A 21,914-nucleotide genomic window follows, 5' to 3' on the forward strand; every position below is an offset into this window, starting at 1 on the left:
CTACTCAGGAGGCTGAGGCAGGAGAATGGCGTGAACCCAGGAGGCCGAGCTTGCAGTGAGCCGAGATGGCACCACTGCACTCCACCCTGGACGACAGAGCAAGACTCCGTCTCAAAGAAATAGAAAATTGTTCCTTAGAGAGCATGCACATTTTAAATTTTACCAGTAACTGACAAAGTTCCCTCAATTTACCATTTGGGAAATTTATCAATTTCCCATACCAATTTACATTCCCACACAGTAAAAGATCTTTCCCCACATCTAAATACTAAATACTATCAATGCTTATGTTTTCACTAGTTTGGGTGAAACATGATAATTCAGTTTAATTTACATTTCTATTTGTGAGTGAATTAAGCATCTTTTTATGATCATTATTATTAGACATTTGATGCAGTGGGATTCTGTTCAGATCCTTTCTTCATTTTTTATATTGGGTTATTTTTCTTATCTCACTGATTTTTAATAGCACCTTCTATTTCGTGGGTGTTCATTCTCTGTCTCCATCTGCAAATAGTTTCTCCAGTTTTCTCAAAGTCTTTTAACTATGTTCATGGTATATTTTATGATTCTAAAATTTAAAAATTGTATGTATTCAAATACATCAATATTTCCCTTTATGGTTTCTGTGTTTGAGGCTTTTCCTGGGAAGGTCTTCCCCATTTCAATATTTATAAAGATATTTCCCTACTGTTTTATTATTTTAGCATATTAATACAATTGTTTAATATATCTGGAGTGGATGTGTATGTGCCTGTGAGATAAAGCTCTGCGTTTTTAATTTTGTGGCTCTCCATTCGTACCTATTAACACTGGTCAAATTTTAGAGTTCTTCTTTTTATTACAATAAAAAATGTTATATGTAATCCCAGAAATAATACTAGGAGCCAAAATCTGTATAAGATTCTACAAACAGGCTGGGTGCAGTGGCTCATGCCTGTAATCCCAACACTTTGGGAGGCCAAAGCAGGCAGATCACTTGAGGTCAGGAGTTCGAGACCAGCCTGGCCAACATGGCGAAATCCTGTCTCTACTAAAAATACAAAAATTAGCTATGCATGGTGACAGGCGCCTGCAGTCCCAGCTACTGGGGAGGCCGAGGCATGAAAATCACTTGAACTCGGGAGGCGGAGGTTGCAGTGAACTGAGATCGTGCCACTGCACTCCAGGGGGCTAGAGCAAGACCGTCTCTAAAAGAAAAACTAAATAAATAAATAAATAAAATAAAAAAGATTCCACAAACATACCATCTTACCCAGCGCTTCTTTGTACAAACTACGATTCAATGTCTTTTAATCTCAATCTCACTGATGGAGAAATTGAGGATCAGAGAGTTTAAGCAACTTGATTCAGGTCATAAATTTAATGAGAGATATATTTGAACCTGGTACATAGATCTTTTGACCCATGTCACTCATACTTTCTACCATCAACTATTGTCTTATGTGGTCCAAAGTATAATTAGAAAAAGAGAGAAGAATTAGTTTCAATATGCAAGATCAAACATTGAATATATTTATGTTTATTTACAATATTTGATCAACCATCATCACCTGGAGGTGTTAGCAAAATGTATAGTTCTTTTCAGCAAGTAGAAAATAAAATAGGGCTTGTTTCTGGTCCAGTAGGTCCAAGATGATGGAGCTAGGTGCCTGTCCCAAAGACCCCTGGGTAAAAGTGGAGTACGTCTATAGCTACAAAAGCTCAGACCTCAAGTATTTTATAGAAAGCACCCACAATGGGACGGTAGTGTCTAGAGCTAATAGCATCGGTTCCACCAGTGCCTCTTCCATCCCCAACACAGATGAGAAGGACAGTGATTACCACCAAGAGTCCTACAAGGACCAGTAGCGGTGAGCACACACTGAGGCTGAGCAGAAGAGGAAGGATGTCATCAAGAGAGGCTGTGATGACCTTCAGACCATCATCCCCACATGCCAGCAGCAGGACTCCTGTATTGGCTCCCGAAAGCTCAGCAAAGCCATCATTCTACAAAAGATCATTGACTACACTCAGTTTTTGCACAAGGAGAAGAAAATGCAGGAGGAGGAGGTGTCCACACTATGGAAGGACCTCACAGCCCTAAAGATCATGAGAGGGAACTATGAGCAGACTGTGAAGGCACACCAGGAAAACCCCCATGAGGGGAGGACCAGGCCTCTGACCAAGTCAAGGTCAGTGTGTTTCGAGGTATCATGGACTCGCTGTTCCAGTCCTTCAATGCCTTCATCTCTGTGACCAACTTCCAGGAGCTGTCAGCCTGTGTCTTCAGCTAGATTGAGGAGCACTGCAAGCCACAAGCCATGGGAGATCGTGATTGGTATCCAGCACCAACTGAAAAACCAGCTTTACTGACCAGTTCTTGTAAACCTGCAGAACAGCAAACAAGAGGCCCTTGAGTCTATATTTGGCCACTGAGCAGCTGGACTCATGAGACTGAACTGCAACAGCTCACCTTGGTCAGATTGTTTCACTTGGTGTTTGTGTTTTTTCAGCCCCATTGTATCTTCAGCAGGGCTGGGGTGTTTGTTTTGTGAAAGCTTTTGATTAATTTACTATATTGACCATAAAACTCGAACTTACCCAGTCCTTCCCCCCACCCATGGAAGTCCTTGGGACGGGAGTCTGCCCTTGACACCCCAAAGAGCTCATGGCTTCTCAGCCCTTTCTCCAAGCCTCAGATTTCTGCTCATGTCTACATATATACATTTGGAGACTGTTTGCCTCTGTTTTGGTCTCTTGGGCAACATTTGGCCTAAGTTTGGCCATTTTGGCAGTAGCTGGAGAAAAAGAGTAAGAAGAAATATTGCCACAGCCATGAAGAGTGAAAGACTGACTACCTTGTGCTTAAACTAGGGCTGCCTGGTCAGTCCAAGGTGAGGCCAACGGCTTTCTGGCCATCTCAGGGCAAGGCTACCAAGTTCTTTTCCTAGCCTCATATTCCATCACCTCCTTCCTCCTCTGCTCTGTTGGTGTTGGGAAAGCAGCCTCCCTCTCAATTCCTGCCTTCTCAGTTCCCACAGGCTGTGGTGCTGCATGGCAGAGGCAGGTGTGCCACAGCACCACATATTTGAAATGTTTTATTTTTGTCAACACCAATACAATTTTGCTGAAGTTATCACTTTGGAATATTAACCGGGCCTCAAAGCCTTTCTGTCAAGCATATCTGGTCCTGTCCCATGTCTCCATGTGGCCTGTATTTCTCCCAGGACTTAGGGGTGGGGTTAAAGGGTGCAGAAGATACTCAAAAGGTCTCCAGGGATACACAGGCTCAGGAAAGTCCTGGGGGAAGCCTTGGGCTCCCCAGATGCTGGTGGATAGTAACCTCTCTCCATCCTAGTCCTCCAAGCTCACTTCTGCCTTCCGCAGGTTTCATATCTGGGAGGTTTGGCCATCCAGAGGAAATTAAATATTTTATATCCAATAAAATTATAATAATATTGTCAAATGCTTTCCTTTAAAAAAAGAAAAGACAGCTGGGCATGGTAGCTCACTCCTGTAATCCCAGCACTTTGGGAGGCTGAGGTGGGCAGATCACCTGAGGTCAGGAGTTCAAGACCAACCTGGCCAGCATGGTGAAACTTCCTCTCTACTAAAAATACAAAAATTAGCTTGCTGTTTTTACAGCGCGCACCTGTAGTCCCAGCTACTTGGGAGGCTGAGGTAGGGGAATCGCTTGAGGCAGAGGTTGCAGTGAGCCGAGATCATGCCTCTGCACTCCAGCCTGGGCGACAGAGCGAGACGCCAACAAAAAAAGAGAAAATAGATGTTCATCTCTTATTTTCCATTCATCATTCTCATGCCTTGATATCCCCTGAGAAATATAACCTGATCTGGTGTAGAAAAAAGAAATGATAATGACCCAAACATTCACTAATTTAATTTTTACACTACAGCTTCATATTTTTAAAGCATTATCACATTTATTCAAATCAGGAATTGGCAAATTGGTCTTTTCTATGAAAAATCAAATAGTACGTATTTTAGGCAGGGTGGATGATATAGCCTCTGTCACAACTCACCAACTCTGCTGTTGTAACAGGAAAACAACCTGTTACCACATGTAAAAGAATAGGCTTGCCTGTGCTCTAATAAAATTTTATTTACTACGGCCATAGCTTTCTGACCAGACTCTGATCTAAATTATCACAAGGCATCTTACAGTTCCTATACTTCATTAATGCAGGTAATAATGAAGGAGTGAACTATATAAAACAGCAAACTTAAGGCATGAGAATAATTTGTAAGACTCTAATTTCTCAGAAAACCACATGATGAACATTTTCCCTCCATCTTTATAATTGATATTAATATCTTGGACTGATAGATGAGTTCAAGATATGTCTTGAAAGAGAAGTAACAGCAAACAGGACTCACTAATATATTAGACGTAAGTGGAGAATCAGTGTTGACTCCATGTTTTCCAGCATGAGAAAATGCTGATGCCACTTATTGCAATGAGAAAGACTGGGTAAGAATGTATTTGATGAAAGATAGAATTAAAAATTCTGGATTGAAATGTTACTTTTGAAATGTCTATGAAACATAAAAGTAGAACTGCCTGGCCAGACATGGTGACTCATGCCTGTAATCCCAGCATTTTGGGAGGCCAAGGCAGGTGGATCACCTGAGGTCAGGAGTTTGAGACCAGCCTGGCCAATATAGCGAAACACTGTCTCTACTGAAAATATAAAAATTAGCTGGGCATGATGGTGCATGCCTATAATCCCAGCTACTCGGGAGGACGAGGGAGGAGAATTGCTTGAACCCAGGAGGCGGAGGTTGCAGTGAGCCAAGATCGCACCACTGCACCCCAGCCTGGGCAACAGAGCAAGACTCCATCTCAAAAAAAAAAAAAGTAGAACTGCCTTATAGACCGTTGCACTCAGAGAAGAGGTTTACACCAAAGAGATAAATTTGGGAGACATCAGCTTATAGATGCCATTTAAAGCATGGAAATAGATGAAAATATCTAACCACAGAATGTAGAAAGAGAAACCAAGACACAAAAGGATCTCAACGTGACTTCTGAATCATCCAAGAAAGAATAAGCATGTTCAGCATAGTTTACCAGTGCTAACAGGACTGTATTGTTTTTCTTATCTTGGTAAATCTATAATTTGTGTGCAGCAATGGTCTATATTTCTATTCCCCAAATCGTTTTTTCAAATTTATTAAACCACATGGCACTTTTTCTTTACTTTTCTTTTCTATTTTTTTTTTTTAGGGGGGAAACAGAGTCTCACTCTCTCACCCAGGCTGGAGTGCAGTGGCATCATCTCGGCTCACTGCAGCCTCCACCTCTCAGGTTCAGGCGATTCTCATGCCTCAGCCTCCCAAATAGCTGGGATTACAGGTGCACACCTCCATGCTCAACTAATTTTTGTACTTTTAGTAGAGATGAGGGTTCACCATGTTGGCCAGGCTGGTCTCGAACTCCTGGCCTCAAGTGATCCTCCTGCCTCAGCCTCCCAAAGTGCTGAGATTACAGGCATGAACAACCATGCCCAGCCACATGTCCCTTTTTCTAAGAAATTTCTTAGAGTACATGTTCATCTAAACACAATTTAACTATGCTCACTGCCTGGGTAACAAGAGCGTTGGAACCCCAAGCCTCAGCATCACACAATTTATCCATGTAACAAACTTGCACATTTACCTTTTAATCTATAATAAAAGCGGAAATTTTAAAAAATGAAAATGCTCTACATATACCAATTTAATTTAATATTTTTTATAAATTTATTTTCTTATACTCATCACCTTTGGTTGTCCAATAAAAGAGTTAATGTTAGCCTTCCTGGCATAAGGGGAAGCAGCAGATTTCAAAGAATCTCTGCAATTCAAACTCCAGCTGTATTTCACATCTATATACATAATATGCTCAACCCACTCCCTCTTGTGTAGTGTTACCTGCCCAGGGATAGGGGCAAATTCCCCACAGTTTAATAATTTGGAAAGAACAGAGACTCAGAATGGAGACTTTCTTGTCATCTGCTCAAACATTTTATCCTACACTTACACAAAATCACTCTCTACTTCAGGAAAGCAACAGCGGAAAAAAAGGGAGAACATTAGATAAAAGAAGAGTGAGAGTGCTCAAGACGATGGATTTAGTGCGAACAACCATTACTTTATCTGGGGAGTGAGGAAAGGGGCAGTACAGTTCATCTTTCAGTATCATTGACTAGCTCCTATGAGACCAACCCTCCAGTAATTAACAACTATAAACTCTGGACACGGTACAAAAAAACAACGGAGAGCACTGGAAGGGGAGAAAAGCAGGGGAAAAAAATGAAGTGGAACGGCATTTTGACTCAGCGATCTCAAGTGATCCGCCGACCTCCGCCTACCAAAGTGCTGAGATTACAGGCGTGAGCCACCACACCCGGCCAAAAAGAGAAAATCTTAACAGCAGACGAAGAAAATAGCACACTCTGCATACAAAGGAACGACAATCAAACCACTGACTTCTCATCAGAAACACTGGAGGCCAGAGGACAATGTATGTTTAAAATGCTGAAACAATTTTTGTAATTCAATGCGAAATTTTATCTTCAGCAAAAATATCCTCAAAAAATCAAGGTCAAATAAAGACATTTTCAGATAAGGGGAAAAAATATCTCTTTTGGATGAAACTATTGTATTTCAGATAAGAGAAAAGATTTCATAACCTACAGACCTGCACTGTCAAAAATGCTAAAAGGATTTCTTTAGCTGGAAGGAAAATGAAACCAGATGAAAATCTAAATATTTAGGAAATAATGAAGAGCATCAGAGTTACTAAATATATGCAAATACATAAAAGATGATTTTTCCTCTTTTTTAAAAAAGTATATGACTATTTTAAACAACACATTGATCCTAATATTTAAAGTTGACTGATTTTTTTTTACTTTTTATCTAAATGTGTCAAGATTAGATCTTAAAAGGTCATCAAATATTTGCTGGCATAAAACTGACTTTTGAATAGAATGTGATTATTATTTCCTGAAGTTAAATATACATTTTCTACCAACATTTACTTGTCATTCACTCTATTTGGATTTTTTTCCTTTGTAGAAAAATGTGTTTAGAGTTGATAAGTTTAGCAGGCTTCTAGCCTAATAGGATTATTCTCAGAACATCCCTTTTAAAAGGGAGAGATTTTCCTAATGGACTTCCATTTTGGGAGATCTCTGAGTTGCAAATCAATGAAGCAATAAGAAATGAACACACTGCTTCGTAGTCAGAATGCCCAGGTGCCAAGAAAATGTAAACTCTGCTATTTACGTTAAAATAAAGATCAAAACATATTTAGATAAGGGTAGAATTCTTAGGGGAACACAACAAAATGTGTCCCCTGCCAAAATTATAATGTAAAGTTCCTCCAAAATCATAATTTAAAAGTTTAGTTTAAAATGCCTTCAAATGCTGGTGGACAAAATTAAAGAAATTATATACTATTCCAAATCCAGAGAAAAGTATCTAAAAATAAAGTCACTAAAGTTATATTATATTAAGGTTCTTTTAGTAATTTCTATCTAGAAGTAAACAAAAAAATGTATTTTCCCAATTTCTGCATTTGCCTGCTTGTTATTTTGAGCTAGATGCTCCATCAATGCACCAATGTCAACATATCAGCAATTAAACTCCGTACGTTTATCTCAAAACATTTTTCTCTCTGCACTGTGCACTCTATAGTATGGCCATCTTCTTTGTCTCTGAAGTTCCAAACCTAAAAATTATCTTTGATTCCACCCTCACCCCTTATCAAAGGATTTACCTTGCCCTGACTGTTTCTTTCTTTGCAAAGTCTCTGTGAGCTTGCTCTTTCTTTCCCTCACCCCTTCCTCCAATCTAATTTAAGCTATAAAATATTTAACTTGGAGCCCCAAGAAGCTTAGATTTAAGGATAAGGAGTACAGAGGTAAAGAAGATTTGTCTGTGCCTTAATAATAACTGATGTGTACTGAACATTTAAATTACTTCATCTGCCAATTGCGGTGGCTCACGCTTGTAATCCCAACACTTTGGGAGGCCAAAGCAGGGGGATCGCTTGAGGTCAGCAGTTCGAGACCAGCCTGGCCAATATGATGACATCCCTGTCTCTACTAAAAATACAAGAATTAGCCAGAGGTAGTGGCGGGCACCTGTAATCCCAGCTACCGGGGAGGCTGAGGCAGGAGAATCGCTTGAACCCAGGAAGCAGAGGTTGCAGTGAGCTGAGATTGTGCCACTGCACTCTAGCCTGGGCGTCTGACTGAGGCCCTGTCTCAAAATAAATAAATAAATAATACTTATCATAACTCTGTGAGGTAGATACTATTGGGGATGGGATTTTTGGTGTTTTTTAAAATACAGATTTAAGGGGTACAAGTGCAGTTTGGTTACATGGATATATTGCATGGTCATAAAGTGTGGGCTTTTAGCATAAACATTACCTGACTAGTGTACACTGTACCCATTAGAGAATTTCTTATCCCTCACCCCGCCTCCCACTTTTCCAAGTCTCCAATATCTATTTTTCCACTGTCTGTGTTCATGTGTACACACTTTTTAGCTCCCACTTACAAGTGAGAACATACAGTGGGAAGACTAAGGTATAGAGAAATTAAGTACCTGTCCTAGGTAACACATATATGTATGATAAGTGGGGTCTCGATAAAAACAGAATCTGAGTCTACAGCTTAAGTCTTAACCAGTTCAATGTTACCTTCCAGAGCCAGGTACTACCTACTTCCAGGCCAGTAGATAGTTTGATGGCATCACCATGCCTCTATTCCTTGCCAAGGCCTTTTCAAATCGATTAAGTTCAATGTTCAAAAACATGGCAGTTACAGAAATGCGTTCCGTGAATCAATACCTGGTCTATTCTGGTATGCTGTCCTTCACCCACAGCTTTAGAGAAAAGATAAAAATGGAATCTACCTACCTAGTTGGAGATATTTTCTAGTGCAAGGGCAAAAGCTATTTGGAATCCCAGTGGGATCTGCTTCTACTGGGTTGACCCGAATTATTTGTAGTTTCCCTGTCCTCAGTCCTCAAGGCCATTCCTTGCTCGTAGGAAGAGCAGAAAATGCAAAAACTTAAAAGCTCCTGGAGTTAAAAAAGGAATGGCCCTGCCTCTTAGGAGGGAAGATAAAAGAGCAGTTGCTGCTGAGAACACAAGCACCACCAACAGAAAGCTGATCCGCACTTGATCCTGAAGATGCAGGAAGGGTCAGAGAGGAGAGGGAACATGACGGGGCTGCCAAGGCTGCATCTGTGATAGAAAGATTTTGCTTTATCTTTTGGAATGAAATTATTTAGTATAAAATCTGTCTTCCGGTCAGGCACAGTGGCTCATGGGGAGGCCTAGGCGGGCAGATCACCTGAGGCCAGGAGTTTGAGACCAGCCTGGCCAACATGGCAAAACCCCATCTCTACGAAAAATACAAAAATTAGCCAGGTGTGGTGGCATATGCCTGTAGTCCCAGCTACACAGGAAGCTGAGGCAGGAGAATCACTTGAATCTGGGAGGCAGAGGTTGTGGTGAGCCAAGATCACACCACTGCACTCAAGTCTGGGTGACAGAGTGAACCCCGTCTCAGAACAAAACAAAATTTGTTTTTACCTCTGCATAAGTTCCAAGGTAGAGAGACACTGATGCCCCCTAAATCTGTTTACCCTTTCATTATAGATTGGGAAGAGGATCCCAGAGTCAGGGCTGGTACAGCCTGAAGAACAAGCAGGATTTGCTCAACATGGGAGCTCAGGAACCTCTCTATGCACCGTGGATTCTTCATCTCAGCAACCGGCATTTGTGGGCAACTTCTCAGCCAGAGTCATGACTTAAGGAGCTGTACTCCTGTGTGAAATTGGCAGCATCTGAGCTCTTCTGCCTGTCAAGATCCATGCTGGCTGGCACAAGCACAGAAATTCCTTTTAAAATTGAACGTGTCAGCCAAATTAATCCCATTAAACTCTAAGTGACTTTCCACTGAGGAAAGCTCATTAAGAAGGATATTGCTGTGTTACTATTCCTACTCTACCGTAGAAATTTTCTTAGGGAAATGAAGGTTTTTTTTAATGTCATAGAATATCAGAGGTAGAGGTAATCTCAAAGATCGTAGTCAGCTGTGGAGCTCAGCCCATCCAATCATTTTATTTCACAAATACTTGGCATTTGTGAAATAAAATTCACATCAGAATATGTGAATAGGCTGGGCGTGATGGCTCACACCTGTAATCCCAGCACTTCAGAAGACCAAGACAGGTGGATCACTTGAGGACAGGAGTTCAAGACCAGCCTGGCCAACATGGTGAATCCTCGCCTCTACTAAAAATACAAAAATTAGCTGGGCATGGTGTCATGTGCCTGTAATCCCAGCTACTCGGGAGGCTGAGGTTAGAGAATTGCTTGAACCTGGGAGGTAGAGGTTGCAGTGAGCCAAGATCCTGCCACTGCTCTCCAGCCTGGGCAATAGAGCGAGACTCCATCTGAAAAAAACATGTGAATAAAATGCAATAAAATTCATATCAGAATATGTGAATTACCTAAGGATTTTTCCTTAGTTGAAACATATGTACTATACTACATCCGTAATTTGATTTATGAAATGAAATAAAGCAATCAATACATTTTGATGTTTTCTTTTAGTCCCTTAAAATAAATCTCAATATAATCTAATTTAGTGCCTTGTTTAAGGATGACTTGAAATAGTTCTTCATGTAATTTTCTAATCTATACTAATCCTATGTTGATTCCAATGTCTCTTCTGGCCTGATTGATCTCTGCAAACATAAAAATAAACCTTATTCTTATTCTTCAGTGTTTTTCTAAGCTCTAACCCATTTTTGACATTTTTTACAGGTTTGAGTCCACTGCCTCCTCCCCTATATCACTATATACATCTTGACTTTTTCTGTGTACAGTCCTTCCTCAGTATGGGAGGGGATTGGTTCCAGGACCCCCAAGGATACTAAAATCCATGGATGCTCAAGTACCTTATATAAAAAATGTAGTATTTGCATATAACTTACACACATCCTCCCATATACTTTAAATCATCTCTAGATTACTTATAATATGTAATGCAATGTAAATGCTATGCCTATAGTTGTCATACTATATTTTTCAATTTATACTATTATCACACTGTAATTTTTAATTTATATTATTTTTATTGTTGTATTGTTCTTTTAGTCTTAATATTTTCAGTCCATGATTAGTTGAATCTACAGATGCAGAATCCACAGATATCCTGAGCCAAATGTGCTCATCTCTAAGTTGAACTTTAACATGGTAGTAAGTTCTTGTACTTCAGATTTGGGGCTTCCAATTGTCAATTAGAGTTTAGGAAAAAACAAGCAAAGTCTAACAAGAGATTCACTATTACTATTACTAACAACAACAATGGCTAATCTGTAGAGTATTTACTATGTGTAGGACAACTTCCTAAGTGGATTACCTCGTTTTATCATAGCGCCTGATTTTATCAAGAGGTTGGTGATATTATAATCGCCTGTGGATCAGGAAGTAGGCTCAGAGTTAGGTAGTTCGCCCACAGTCACACAACTAGGAATAGTAGAACCAAGACTTTAGTCCCAGCAGTATGATATCAGAGCCCTCTCTCAACTACTATGCCATTCTGCCTATAAACTTGTGATAGAGTATAGTAAGAGACTACGCTGGAAAATAATTTGTGATAAGATTTATTGGGAAGCTTTGAATGTCATGCAAAGAGATGGTATAAAGAAGGGCACTTTAAAAGATCATGCATGTAAAATGAAAATAAGAAAAAAGGCCATGCCTGGTGGCTCACGCCTGTTATCCCAACACCTTGGAAGATCAAGGTGGGTGGATCACCTGAGGTCAGGAGATTGAGACCAGCCTGGCCAACATGGTGAACCTCCATCTCTACTAAAAATACAAAAAATTAGCTGGGCATCGTGGTGCACTCCTGTAATCCCAGCTATGTGGGAGGCTGAGACAGGAGAATTGCTTAAACCCAGGAGGCAGAGGTTGCAGTGAGCCTAGATCGCACCATTGCACTCCAGCCTGGGCGACAAGAAGCGAAACTCCATCTCAAAAAAATAAAGAAATAATAAAGAAAAAAATTTTAAGTAAAAAAAGAGATGGGGAGGCACCTAACCCAGCCTGGGAGGAGGGAAGTCAAGAAAAAATTCACAGATGAGTTGCCCTCTCAGCTGATTTTTGAACAAAAAGTAGCAGTTAGCCAGTGAGGCAGAGGGGTGCTCCAATCAGTGGGAAGAGCGTGTAGAAAAGAACAGAAATAACACAAAAGGGTGTGGTGTGTTTAGGTACTGCATAAGATTTAATAATCATAGTATGGGTAGGTACATGAATGGTAGAATTAATTGGTGTATGAATGGGTGAATTTCCATGAAAATTGATACTAGAAGAAGATGAAAGTACAGAAAAATCTAAAAGTTGTTAGTAATGCATTTCCAAGCTCCAGCCACAATTATCTAAAACTGACGGCTCCAACTTAATGTTAGCCAGGCACGGTGGTTCACACTTGTAATCCCAGCACTTTGGGAGGCTGAGGCAGGTGGATCGCTTGAGCTCAGGAGTTCAAGACCGGTCTGGCCAACATAGTGAAACCCCATCTCTACAAAAATACAAAAATTAGCCAGCCGTGGTGGCAGGAGCCTGTAATCCCAGCTACTCGGGAGGCTGAGGCAGGAGAATCACTTGAACCCGGGAGGCAGAAGCTGCAGTGAGCCGAGATCGCGCCATTGCACTCCAGCCTAAGCAACAAGAGCAAAATTCTGTCTCAAAAAAAAAAAAAAAAAGCTAAAAGGCTCTTCTTTGGGGACATTAAAAAACCATTTAACTGTCACAGACCAGAGGAGACTAAAGATACTTGACAATTAAATGTGATTTGGCACCCTGGATTAGATCCCAGAACAGAAAGAGAACATTAATGGGAAAATTAAAGAAATCCAAATAAAGTCTTGATTATAGTTCACGGTAATGTACCAATGTTGATTCTTAGTTTCGACAGATGTACCATGATAACATAAGATAGTCTCCTATAAACAATAGGAGAAACTGGCTGAAGCATATATGAAAACTCTCTGTACTATCATTGCAACTTTTTTATAAAAATAAAAATAATTTCAAAATAAATGGAGATATGTTGGTCAAAGAATACAAGTTTCAGTCATAAGATGAATAAAAGTTCTAGAGTACAGTATAACATGGCAAACATAGTTAATAATAAATATAATACTTGAAATTTATTAAGGGAGTAGATTTTAAGTGTTCTTACCACACATACACACAAATATTAATAACTATGTGAGGTGACGAATATATTAATTAGCTTGATTGTGGGAATCATTACATAATGTATACTTATATGAAAATGCCATGTTGTATAACTTAAATATATACAATTTCTAATTTGTAAGTCACATCACAATAAAATTTTTAAAAAATAAAATAAAAGCTTTAAACTGAAAAATACTTCTAAACAGCTATTAGTTAAAAAGGAAATTTGCAACTGAAATAATTATGTTTCATTATTATTGATAATGAAAATTATAAATTTTATGATAATTTATGATAATGAAATTCATGACAATGAAAATTAATAGTGAAAATGCTGCATTTCAGAATCTGTGGGCTATATTTAAAGCTGTTATCAGAGGAAAATTCGTAGCCTCAAATGCTTTATCAATATAAAGGAAAGAATTTGTTTTAAAACTAAATTCCCAACTCATAAAAGCTAAACAATAACAGCAACAACAACAACAAAGTAAACCAAAATATAGCACAAGTCAGAAATGTCAACCTTGTGGCTCCAGTGGTGCAATTGGTTAGCACACAGTACTTATAAAAAACGTCAACCTAAATTACAGAGATTCTCCTGTGATACCCTACCTTGTTTTAACCTGATTGTCTCCCTTAGCTGAGAGAGCTGGACAGACTCCATTTTAGTTTCATCCCTTGCAGCCCCCCTTACCCCCCTCCCTTAAGGGCATAACTAGTGCAAGCTAACTCCAAGCACACCCAGGAATGCACTTACTGATAAGATATTGAGGCAAGCTATACCAGCAGCTCCTGGGGATGTGCTCAGTGGTACCCAAAGCACCTGCATTATCTCTTTGTGACAGCCCCTGCACCTGGAACTGTTTATTTTTCTGTAACTATCTCTGTAACCATTAATTTTTTTTTAACTTTTTGCCTGTTCTGCTTCGGTAAAAATTGCTTCAGCTAGGCTCCCCCCTCCCCTTTTAGACCAAGGTATAAAAGAAAATCTAGTCCCTTCTTCGGGGCCAAAAGAATTTTGAGCTCTAGCCGTCTCTCGGTCACCGGCAATAAAGGACTCCTGAATTAGTCTCAGAGTGTGGTGTTTCTCTATAACTCGCTCAGTTACAATACTCCAAAGATAAGTTTGGCTGGACACAGTGGCTCATGCCTGTCATCCCAGCACTTTGGGAGGCCGAGGTGGGAGGATCACCTGAGCCTGGCAGGTCAAGGCTGCAGTGAGCCATGATCGCATCACTGCACTCCAGCCTGGGTGACAGAGTGAGACCTAGTGTTTATTTTATTTTTTTTTATTTTAATTTTAAAAAGGTGTAAGTTTATTTGGGAGTAGGCATTTTAATGTGGAACACTGTGCCATAGTAAACTATGAACGTATTCACAGAGGTAAAGGAAGAGAAGGGTTTTTAAATCAAAAACACTTACATCTGTGTCTTTGAAACAATTATCCTTGGCTACAAGGATCGATAACAAGGGTAGTGTCGGTCCAAGGTTGGACAAGCAGTTGCTGGGCAGATGTTCTCACAAAAATATTTTTTGTGTAAGGTTTCAATGGCCTTTGTGCAAAGTGTGGTTTTTGCAGTCTTTTGTGATAGTCTTCGTATCAGGCATGAGAACCCTCCCTTCGTGGCCTTCCCTGGCTCCATTTTGTCAGGGTCTGACATAAGTGGCTTCATTTTAATTCTAACTTCTTTCATAAAAATAATAAATAAGAAAACAAATTAATGAGCGAGACAACAGAAAACAGTGGATCTAATTAGGAAAACAAAATATTTATTGTTTCAAGTATCAACAAAATAGACAAAGCACTGAAACCACCTTTGCAAAATTATGACTGAGACAGTGAAAGAGATCTAACCTCACCAACTCCATCTTGGTTCTAACTTTTAAGCTGTCCTTGTTCCTTCCTGGGTGTAGGCTGAACAAACTTCGGGAGGAACTTAGCTTATAATTTAAAACAAAGACAATAACAGCCCTTTCCCAAAACAAACCTCCTTCTTGCCTGGAGACTCGACTGCCCTTGTAGGACTAACAAATTAGCCACAAGATTAGAAATTATGGTTTAGGAGTCATGCGGCTGGAGGTTACAAGATTCTGAGCCCCCCAAACTGCTCCTAAGATCAGTGCTTGAGGTATTTTGCAGACCCCGCACTTGATGGATCAGCTGGCACCACCCAGACTGATTAACTGGCTCATCTGATCTTGAGGCCCTAACACAGGAACTCACTCAGCACAAGTGGACAGCTTCAACTTCCCACGATTTCATCACTCAGCTGACCAATCAGCATTCCCAGCTCACTGGCTTCCCCTGACCCACCAAGATGTCCTTAAAAGCTCTGATCCCCAAATGCTCAGGGAGATTGATTTGAGTAATAATAAAACTCCAGTCTCCCATGTAGTCGGCTCTGCGTGAATTAGTTTTTCTCTATTGCAATTCCCCTGTCTTGATAAATTGGCTACCTGAAGGCAAGGTGAATCCATTGGGTGGTTACAGCACTAGCTAATCTAACAGAGGGAAAAAAAGCCAAGTACAAATACACAAAATTAATGACACAGCAGAAATAATAATTCAAATAGAAAAAATTTTTAATGAGACTACTTTTCAGACCTCTGTACAAATACATCTGAGAAACTAGATGAAATGGAGAATTTTCTAGGAAAATATAGTTTACTAAAACTGGCTGCTTTAGATACAGAATTCAAAAAGATACTTTTCTGTAAAAGAAATAAAGTTATTGAGTTACATATGTAAATTAAAATGTTAAAGACATAAAAAGAACAAAAGAGGAGACTTTAAAAAAAATTTAAAGGATGGAGGCCAGATGTGGTGTCTCATACCTGTAATCCCAACACTGTGGGAGGCTGAGGCAGGTGGATCACCTGAGGTCAGGAGTTCGACACCAGCCTGGCCAATACGATGAAACCCCATCTCTACTAAAAATACAAAAATTAGCCGTGCGCAAGGGAGGGCGCCTGTAATCCCAGCTACTTGGGAGGCTGAGGCACCAGAATTGCTTGAACCTGGGAGGCGGAGGTTGCAGTGAGCTGAGATCATGCCAGTGCACTCCAGCCTGGGCGACAGAGTGAGACTCAGTCTCAAAAAAAAAAAAAATTTAAAGGATGGAGATGTTAAAATACAATTCCCTTTTATTCTAGAGTTCTTTTTTTGTTTCATTTTTATTCTCGTTTGTTACTCTCTTCTTCCATTTTCAGCCCTTCAGATAAGCTCATATATTTCAAGCTGAACAGTGGTTCACAAGATTTTTCTTTTGCAAACTTTTCTGTATGACTCGATTCATATTAAAAGATCTTGCAGTAACTTTATCAATAATGTAATTTCAGTTTATTCTTCTTACATCTAATCTCAAATGGTAAATATACCTTTCATACATACTTATGAAAAATCTTATCCCTCCTTGAAATATTCATTTGTTAAAGGTAGGAAAAAATCAAATTCCAGACAAGAGATTTGGCTTTACATTCTATTTGAAATAGGTCTCTTCACAATCGGACTTAATAATTGTCTTACAATTTGTCCTTGAATTCAAACTTCTCATTGATTATTCTGATCTCTCCCATCAGAAGTGTAACTGCCCAAGGGATTCACCTTGCCTGCTGCCTACACAGAGCCGATTTATCAAGACAGGAGAATTGCAATAGAGAAAGAGTAATTGACGCAGAGCCAGCTGTGCGGGAGACTGGAGGGTTTTTTTGTTGGTGGTGGTTTGTTTCATTTTGTTTTTGTTTTTGTTTTTTTCTTTGGAGTTTTATTATTACTCAAATCGGTCTCCCTAACATTTGGGAAGCAGGATATTTAAGGACAACTTGATGAGTGGGGGACCCCAGTGAGCCAGGAGTGCTGATTGGTCAGGTCAGCAATGAAATCACAGGGAGTCAAAGCTGTCTTCCTGTGCTGAGTCAGTTCCTGGGTGGGGGCCACAAGATCAGATGAGCCAGTTAATCAATCTGGGTGGTGCCAGCTGATCCATCAAGTGCAGGGTCTGCAAAATATCTCAAGCACTGAGCTTAGGAGCAGTTTAGTGGGGGGTCAGAATCTTGTAGCCTCCAGTTGCATGACTCCTAAACCTTAATTTCTAATCTTGTGGCTAATTTGTTAGTCCTACAAAGGCAGTCTAGTCCCCAGGCAAGAAGGAGGTCTGCTTTGGGAAAGGGCTGTTATCATCTTTGTTTTAAACTATAAACTATAAACTGAGTCTGTCCCAAAGTTAGTTTAGCCTACACCCAAGAATGAACAAGAACAGCTTGGAGGTTAGAAACAAGATGGAGTCAATTAAGTTAGATCTCTTTCACTGTCTCAGTCATAATTTTGCAAAGGTGGTTTCAGAAGCAGTTCTGCTTTTCATAGACCATAAATTGAGTGGGTAAAACAATAGCTTCTTTTGGTCATTTCCCTACTTTTGCCAAGATATCATCAGTGTGATTTTTTTCTTTTCTTTTTTTTACTCTCTGAATTTCATCAGACTTCCAGTTAATTTTCTACGAAGCCCTACTGGAAAACACTGGCATAAATAATCAAAAATTGTAAACCAGTAGTATAGCTCATGATGGATTAAAGTTATTCTTAGCCTGGGCAACATACCAAAACTCCATCTCTACAAACAATTTAGAAATTAGCAGGGCATGATGGTGCTCACCTATAGTCCTAGCTAACCAGGAGGCTGAAGCTGAAGGATCCCTTGAGCCAGGAGTTTGAGGCTGCAGTAAGCTGTGATGGTGCCACTGCACTCCAGCTGGGTGATAGAGCAAGATTCTGTCTCTAAAAAATTAAATAAAATGAAAAAGTAATTCTCATTTTAATGAGAATAACGAAGTGTTGAATGACTTTTTTCATCAAGTGGTCATTAAAATACTTCTGCTTAATGTTTCTTTTATCTCGAATTTCCTGGCTTTCGTTGTTATTGTTGAACCAGACTCTGAAGAAATAAAGCCAATGGGATGGGCGCCCTGGCTCATGCCTGTAATCCCAGCACTTTGGGAGGCCGAGGCAGGCAGATCATTTGAGGTCAGGAGCTCGAGACCAGCCTGGCCAACATGGTGAAACCCCACCTCTACTAAAAATACAAGAAATTAGCCAGGCATGGTGGCATGCACCTTTAATCCCAGCTACTCCGGAGACTGAAGCAGGAGAATCACTTGAACCCAGGAGGCAGAGGTTGCAGTGAGCAGAGATCCCACCACTACACTCCAGCCTGGGCGACAGAGCGAGTGAGACTGTCTCAAAAAAAAAAAAAAAAAAAAAAAAGAGAGAGAGACTAATTAGTCATTCGAATTAATGTAAGGTGTGATATGTGCCAGAAAGGCAAGGTAGAAGGCATGAAGAACTAATATTCCAAGGAGATCTGGAACATCCTGCCAGGGTCAACTGAGGCTTCACTAAGGCAATGCCATTTCAGCTGGGAGCTGAAGATGGGCAGTTCCTAACCAGGCATGGAGTAGAAGCCAAGGCGTGTTCCAGCAGGGAATGGGTCATGTGCCATTTCTGTAGTATCAGGAAGGTTGCTGTAACCAGGAGCCCTAAGAAGTGTTTCATAACAAACTTCACACAAATGGATTAGTAATTTTTGAAAGGCAAAATAGAAAAATGGGTCACAGCACTTAGCACAGAATCGGTACAAAATACAAACTCTGGCTTCTATTATGATCATTTTCCATTTCCACACACTGGCTCGCATCTCTCTCTGCAGAGCTGCAGTTCTGCCCAGCTATCATCCAAAGAGGTTTCCGAGGACAGCTCGCCTGTTCTCTTAGCCCCTATGCATATTCCCAAAAACGTTCCATAACAGAGCAGAAGTGTTCCTTGAATTAAAAAAACTAATTTATTGTTCACTCTACTTTATTTATTTTTTATTTATTTATTTATTTTTTTTTTTTGAGACAGAGTCTCGCTCTGTCACCCAGGCTGGAGTGCAATGGTGCAACCTCGGCTTACTGCAACCTCCGCCTCCCGGGTTCAAGCAATTCTCCCGCCTCAGCCTCCTGGGTAGCTGGGGTTACAGGCACCCGCCACCACGACCAGCTAATTTTTGCATTTTTAGTAGAGACGGGGTTTCACCACGTTGGCCAAGCTGGGCTCGAAATCCTAACCTCAGTTGATCCACCCACCTCAGCCTCCCAAAGTGCTGGGATTACAGGCATGAGCCACCACGCCCGGCCTGTTCATGCTACTAATACGTGTTAAGCAGGTAGTGTACAGTCATCAACAGTGGCAGCCAACATTTGCTGAGTATGTGCCTTGCGCCAGGGATATCTAGCAGGGAGTGAGCTTTTTACAACAACTTCATGAGGCAGGTCTTTTTACTGCTATCATTTTACTAATGAGAAGAGAGAGGAACAGAGAGGTCAAACAATTATTTTAGGTCAAATACCTAGCAAGTGGCAAAATTGGGCTATGAATCCAAGAAATCTGTTTCCAGAGTGTGAGAGCTTAATCACTGCTCCATAATTGCCTCTTTTAAGAAGGACAAAGCCCTCATTCACATGGAGGTCACAACTTACTTGGAAAGAAGCAAGAGATAGTGGAGATATAATAAACAAGTAAATAAATAAGCTGGATAATTTCAGTATGTGGTTAATTTTACAAAAGAATTAAACAATGATACGATGCACAAGGACTGAGGGAGCTACAGAGACCACTGCTTTAGAAAGGGTACCCAGAAATGCCTTCTCAGCGAAGGGACCTTAGGGCTGAGATCTAAGAGGCAGAAAAGAGACAACTTCAGAAGAGGTAGAGCCAGCTGCGGTGGCTCACGCCTATAATCCCAGCACTTTGCAAGGCCAAGGTGGGTGGATTACCTGAGGTCAGGAGTTTGAGACCAGCCTGGTCAACATGGTGAAACCTCGGCTTTACTAAAAATACAAAAATTAGCTCAGTGTGATGGCACACGCCTTAATCACAGCTACTTGGAAGGCTGAGGCAGGAGAATCGCTTAACCCTGGAGGCAGAGGTTGCAGTGAGCTGAGATAGCGCCATTGCATGCCAGCCTGGGTGACAAGAGCAAGACTCCATCTCAAAATAAATAAATAACTTATTTTAGCTTCTTATAGATTTCATAATACTTATCTCTGAAAACATTTGGACTGTAAATTTAGGAATTAGGATGCAAGATCCCACATGTCCTCTAATCTAAAGTTGCACGGTTGGTCTGAAAATAGAGTTGAGCTTAGCGTTGACTACTAGTATTATTGCATGGACCAGTTGTTATGAAGACCAACAAATCATTGTTTTCTTATGTAAAATACAGATACATAACATTTTATAGGTAATATTTAACAAATTGCTTGAATAATTTTTTTTCTTTTTGAGATGGAGTCTCGCTCTGTCACCCAGCCTGGAGTGCAGTGGCGCCATCTCGGCTCACTGCAAGCTCCGCCTCCCGGGTTCCCGCCATTCTCCTGCCTCAGCCTCCCCAGTAGCTGGGACTACAGGCGCCCACCACCACGCCCGGCTAATTTTTTTGTATTTTTAGTAGAGACGGGGTTTCACCATGTTAGCCAGGATGGTCTCGATCTCCTGACCTCGTGATCCGCCCACCTCGGTCTCCCAAAGTGCTGGGATTACAGGCGTGAGCCACCGCGCCCGGCCACCTGAATAATTTTGTAAGAAGAATGTGATACGAACTTTCCTTTGCAGCATGCATACATCATAGTGAAGCGGTTTCGTTGTCTGCGGTAAATACCTGGGGTTTGTCCTGCCGTGCCAGGAAAATTTAGGACACAGACACACATGAGGAGTTCAGGAGCAGAGGCTTAATAGGCAGAAGAAAGAGAAAGAACAGTTCTCTCTCTAGTGAGAGAAGTGCTGCCGAGAGGAAAGACTGGTCGGCAGCAGAGTTCACTGGATTTTATAGGCAGGCTTGAGAAGGCAGTGTCTGATTTACATAGGGTTCACTGATTAGTTCGATCAGGTGTGATGTTTACATGGCATGCGGAGAAGGCTGGTCACCCCCCCATCCTGCCTATCTTATTATGCAAATTAGCTTCCAACTTGGCTGGTGCCATCTTGTCTGCTCCTTACTGTACACGTGGCTGGCAAAGGGAAGGGAAGATGAAGCTGCCATTTTGAACATGCCTAGTCCCAGATAGTTCTTTCCTACTGGGATTCATCCCTGCAAGCTTCCAGCTTGCCTGTCTATGTCTGCAGCTTGATTTTATAGGCTGTTGTTTGTTAGAAAATGATTTGGGGCTGTTTTTCATTAAAAAGGAAAATCTTACCGAGGACTCCAGTACCCTCACTATCTGCCTAAGTAATTTCTTCTTAACTCCTATATCAATAGGAGTCAAGAGTAAAATAAGAGAGACTAGAGTGACTGCTGTCCACCCAGTGAGAAAGGAGCATGGTTTATTCTAGGGTATTCGCAGTGGAAATAGAGAGAAGGAAACAGAGAAAGAATTTGTCTTAATACCAAATTGTATCTCACAGGGGATGAAAAGAACAGAGGATTCAAGGATGACTCCTAGACTTTTTGGCTTAGATAACTGTAAATGGTAGTCCCTCCTAAGGGAGACAAGGGAGGAGCATGTTCGATGTGAAAGTCATGAGTTTGAGTTCGAATGTGAAGTTTGAAATACCTATCGGACCTTCACATAAAAGTGTAAAGCACAAAGTTATATATGTGAAGAAGGACTAGACATAGAA

The 21,914-nt window shown here is 40.7% G+C and overlaps 1 protein-coding gene across 1 annotated transcript in view; it reads right to left on the reverse strand.

Moving 5' to 3' along the window:
- Positions 1 to 1,502: 1,502 nt before the first annotated feature.
- The window catches only part of AP1S3 (adaptor related protein complex 1 subunit sigma 3), a 134,746-nt gene continuing 114,334 nt past the window's right edge, over positions 1,503 to 21,914 (reverse strand). The window contains exon 5 of the mRNA XM_002812917.4: positions 1,503 to 2,370. Within this exon, the coding sequence (XP_002812963.2) occupies positions 2,269 to 2,370 (102 nt within the window). The 3' untranslated portion in view covers positions 1,503 to 2,268. The remainder of the gene's footprint in view (positions 2,371 to 21,914) is intronic.

Source organism: Pongo abelii, chromosome 11, assembly GCF_028885655.2.
Source record: "Pongo abelii isolate AG06213 chromosome 11, NHGRI_mPonAbe1-v2.0_pri, whole genome shotgun sequence".
Classification (NCBI taxonomy): domain Eukaryota; kingdom Metazoa; phylum Chordata; class Mammalia; order Primates; family Hominidae; genus Pongo; species Pongo abelii.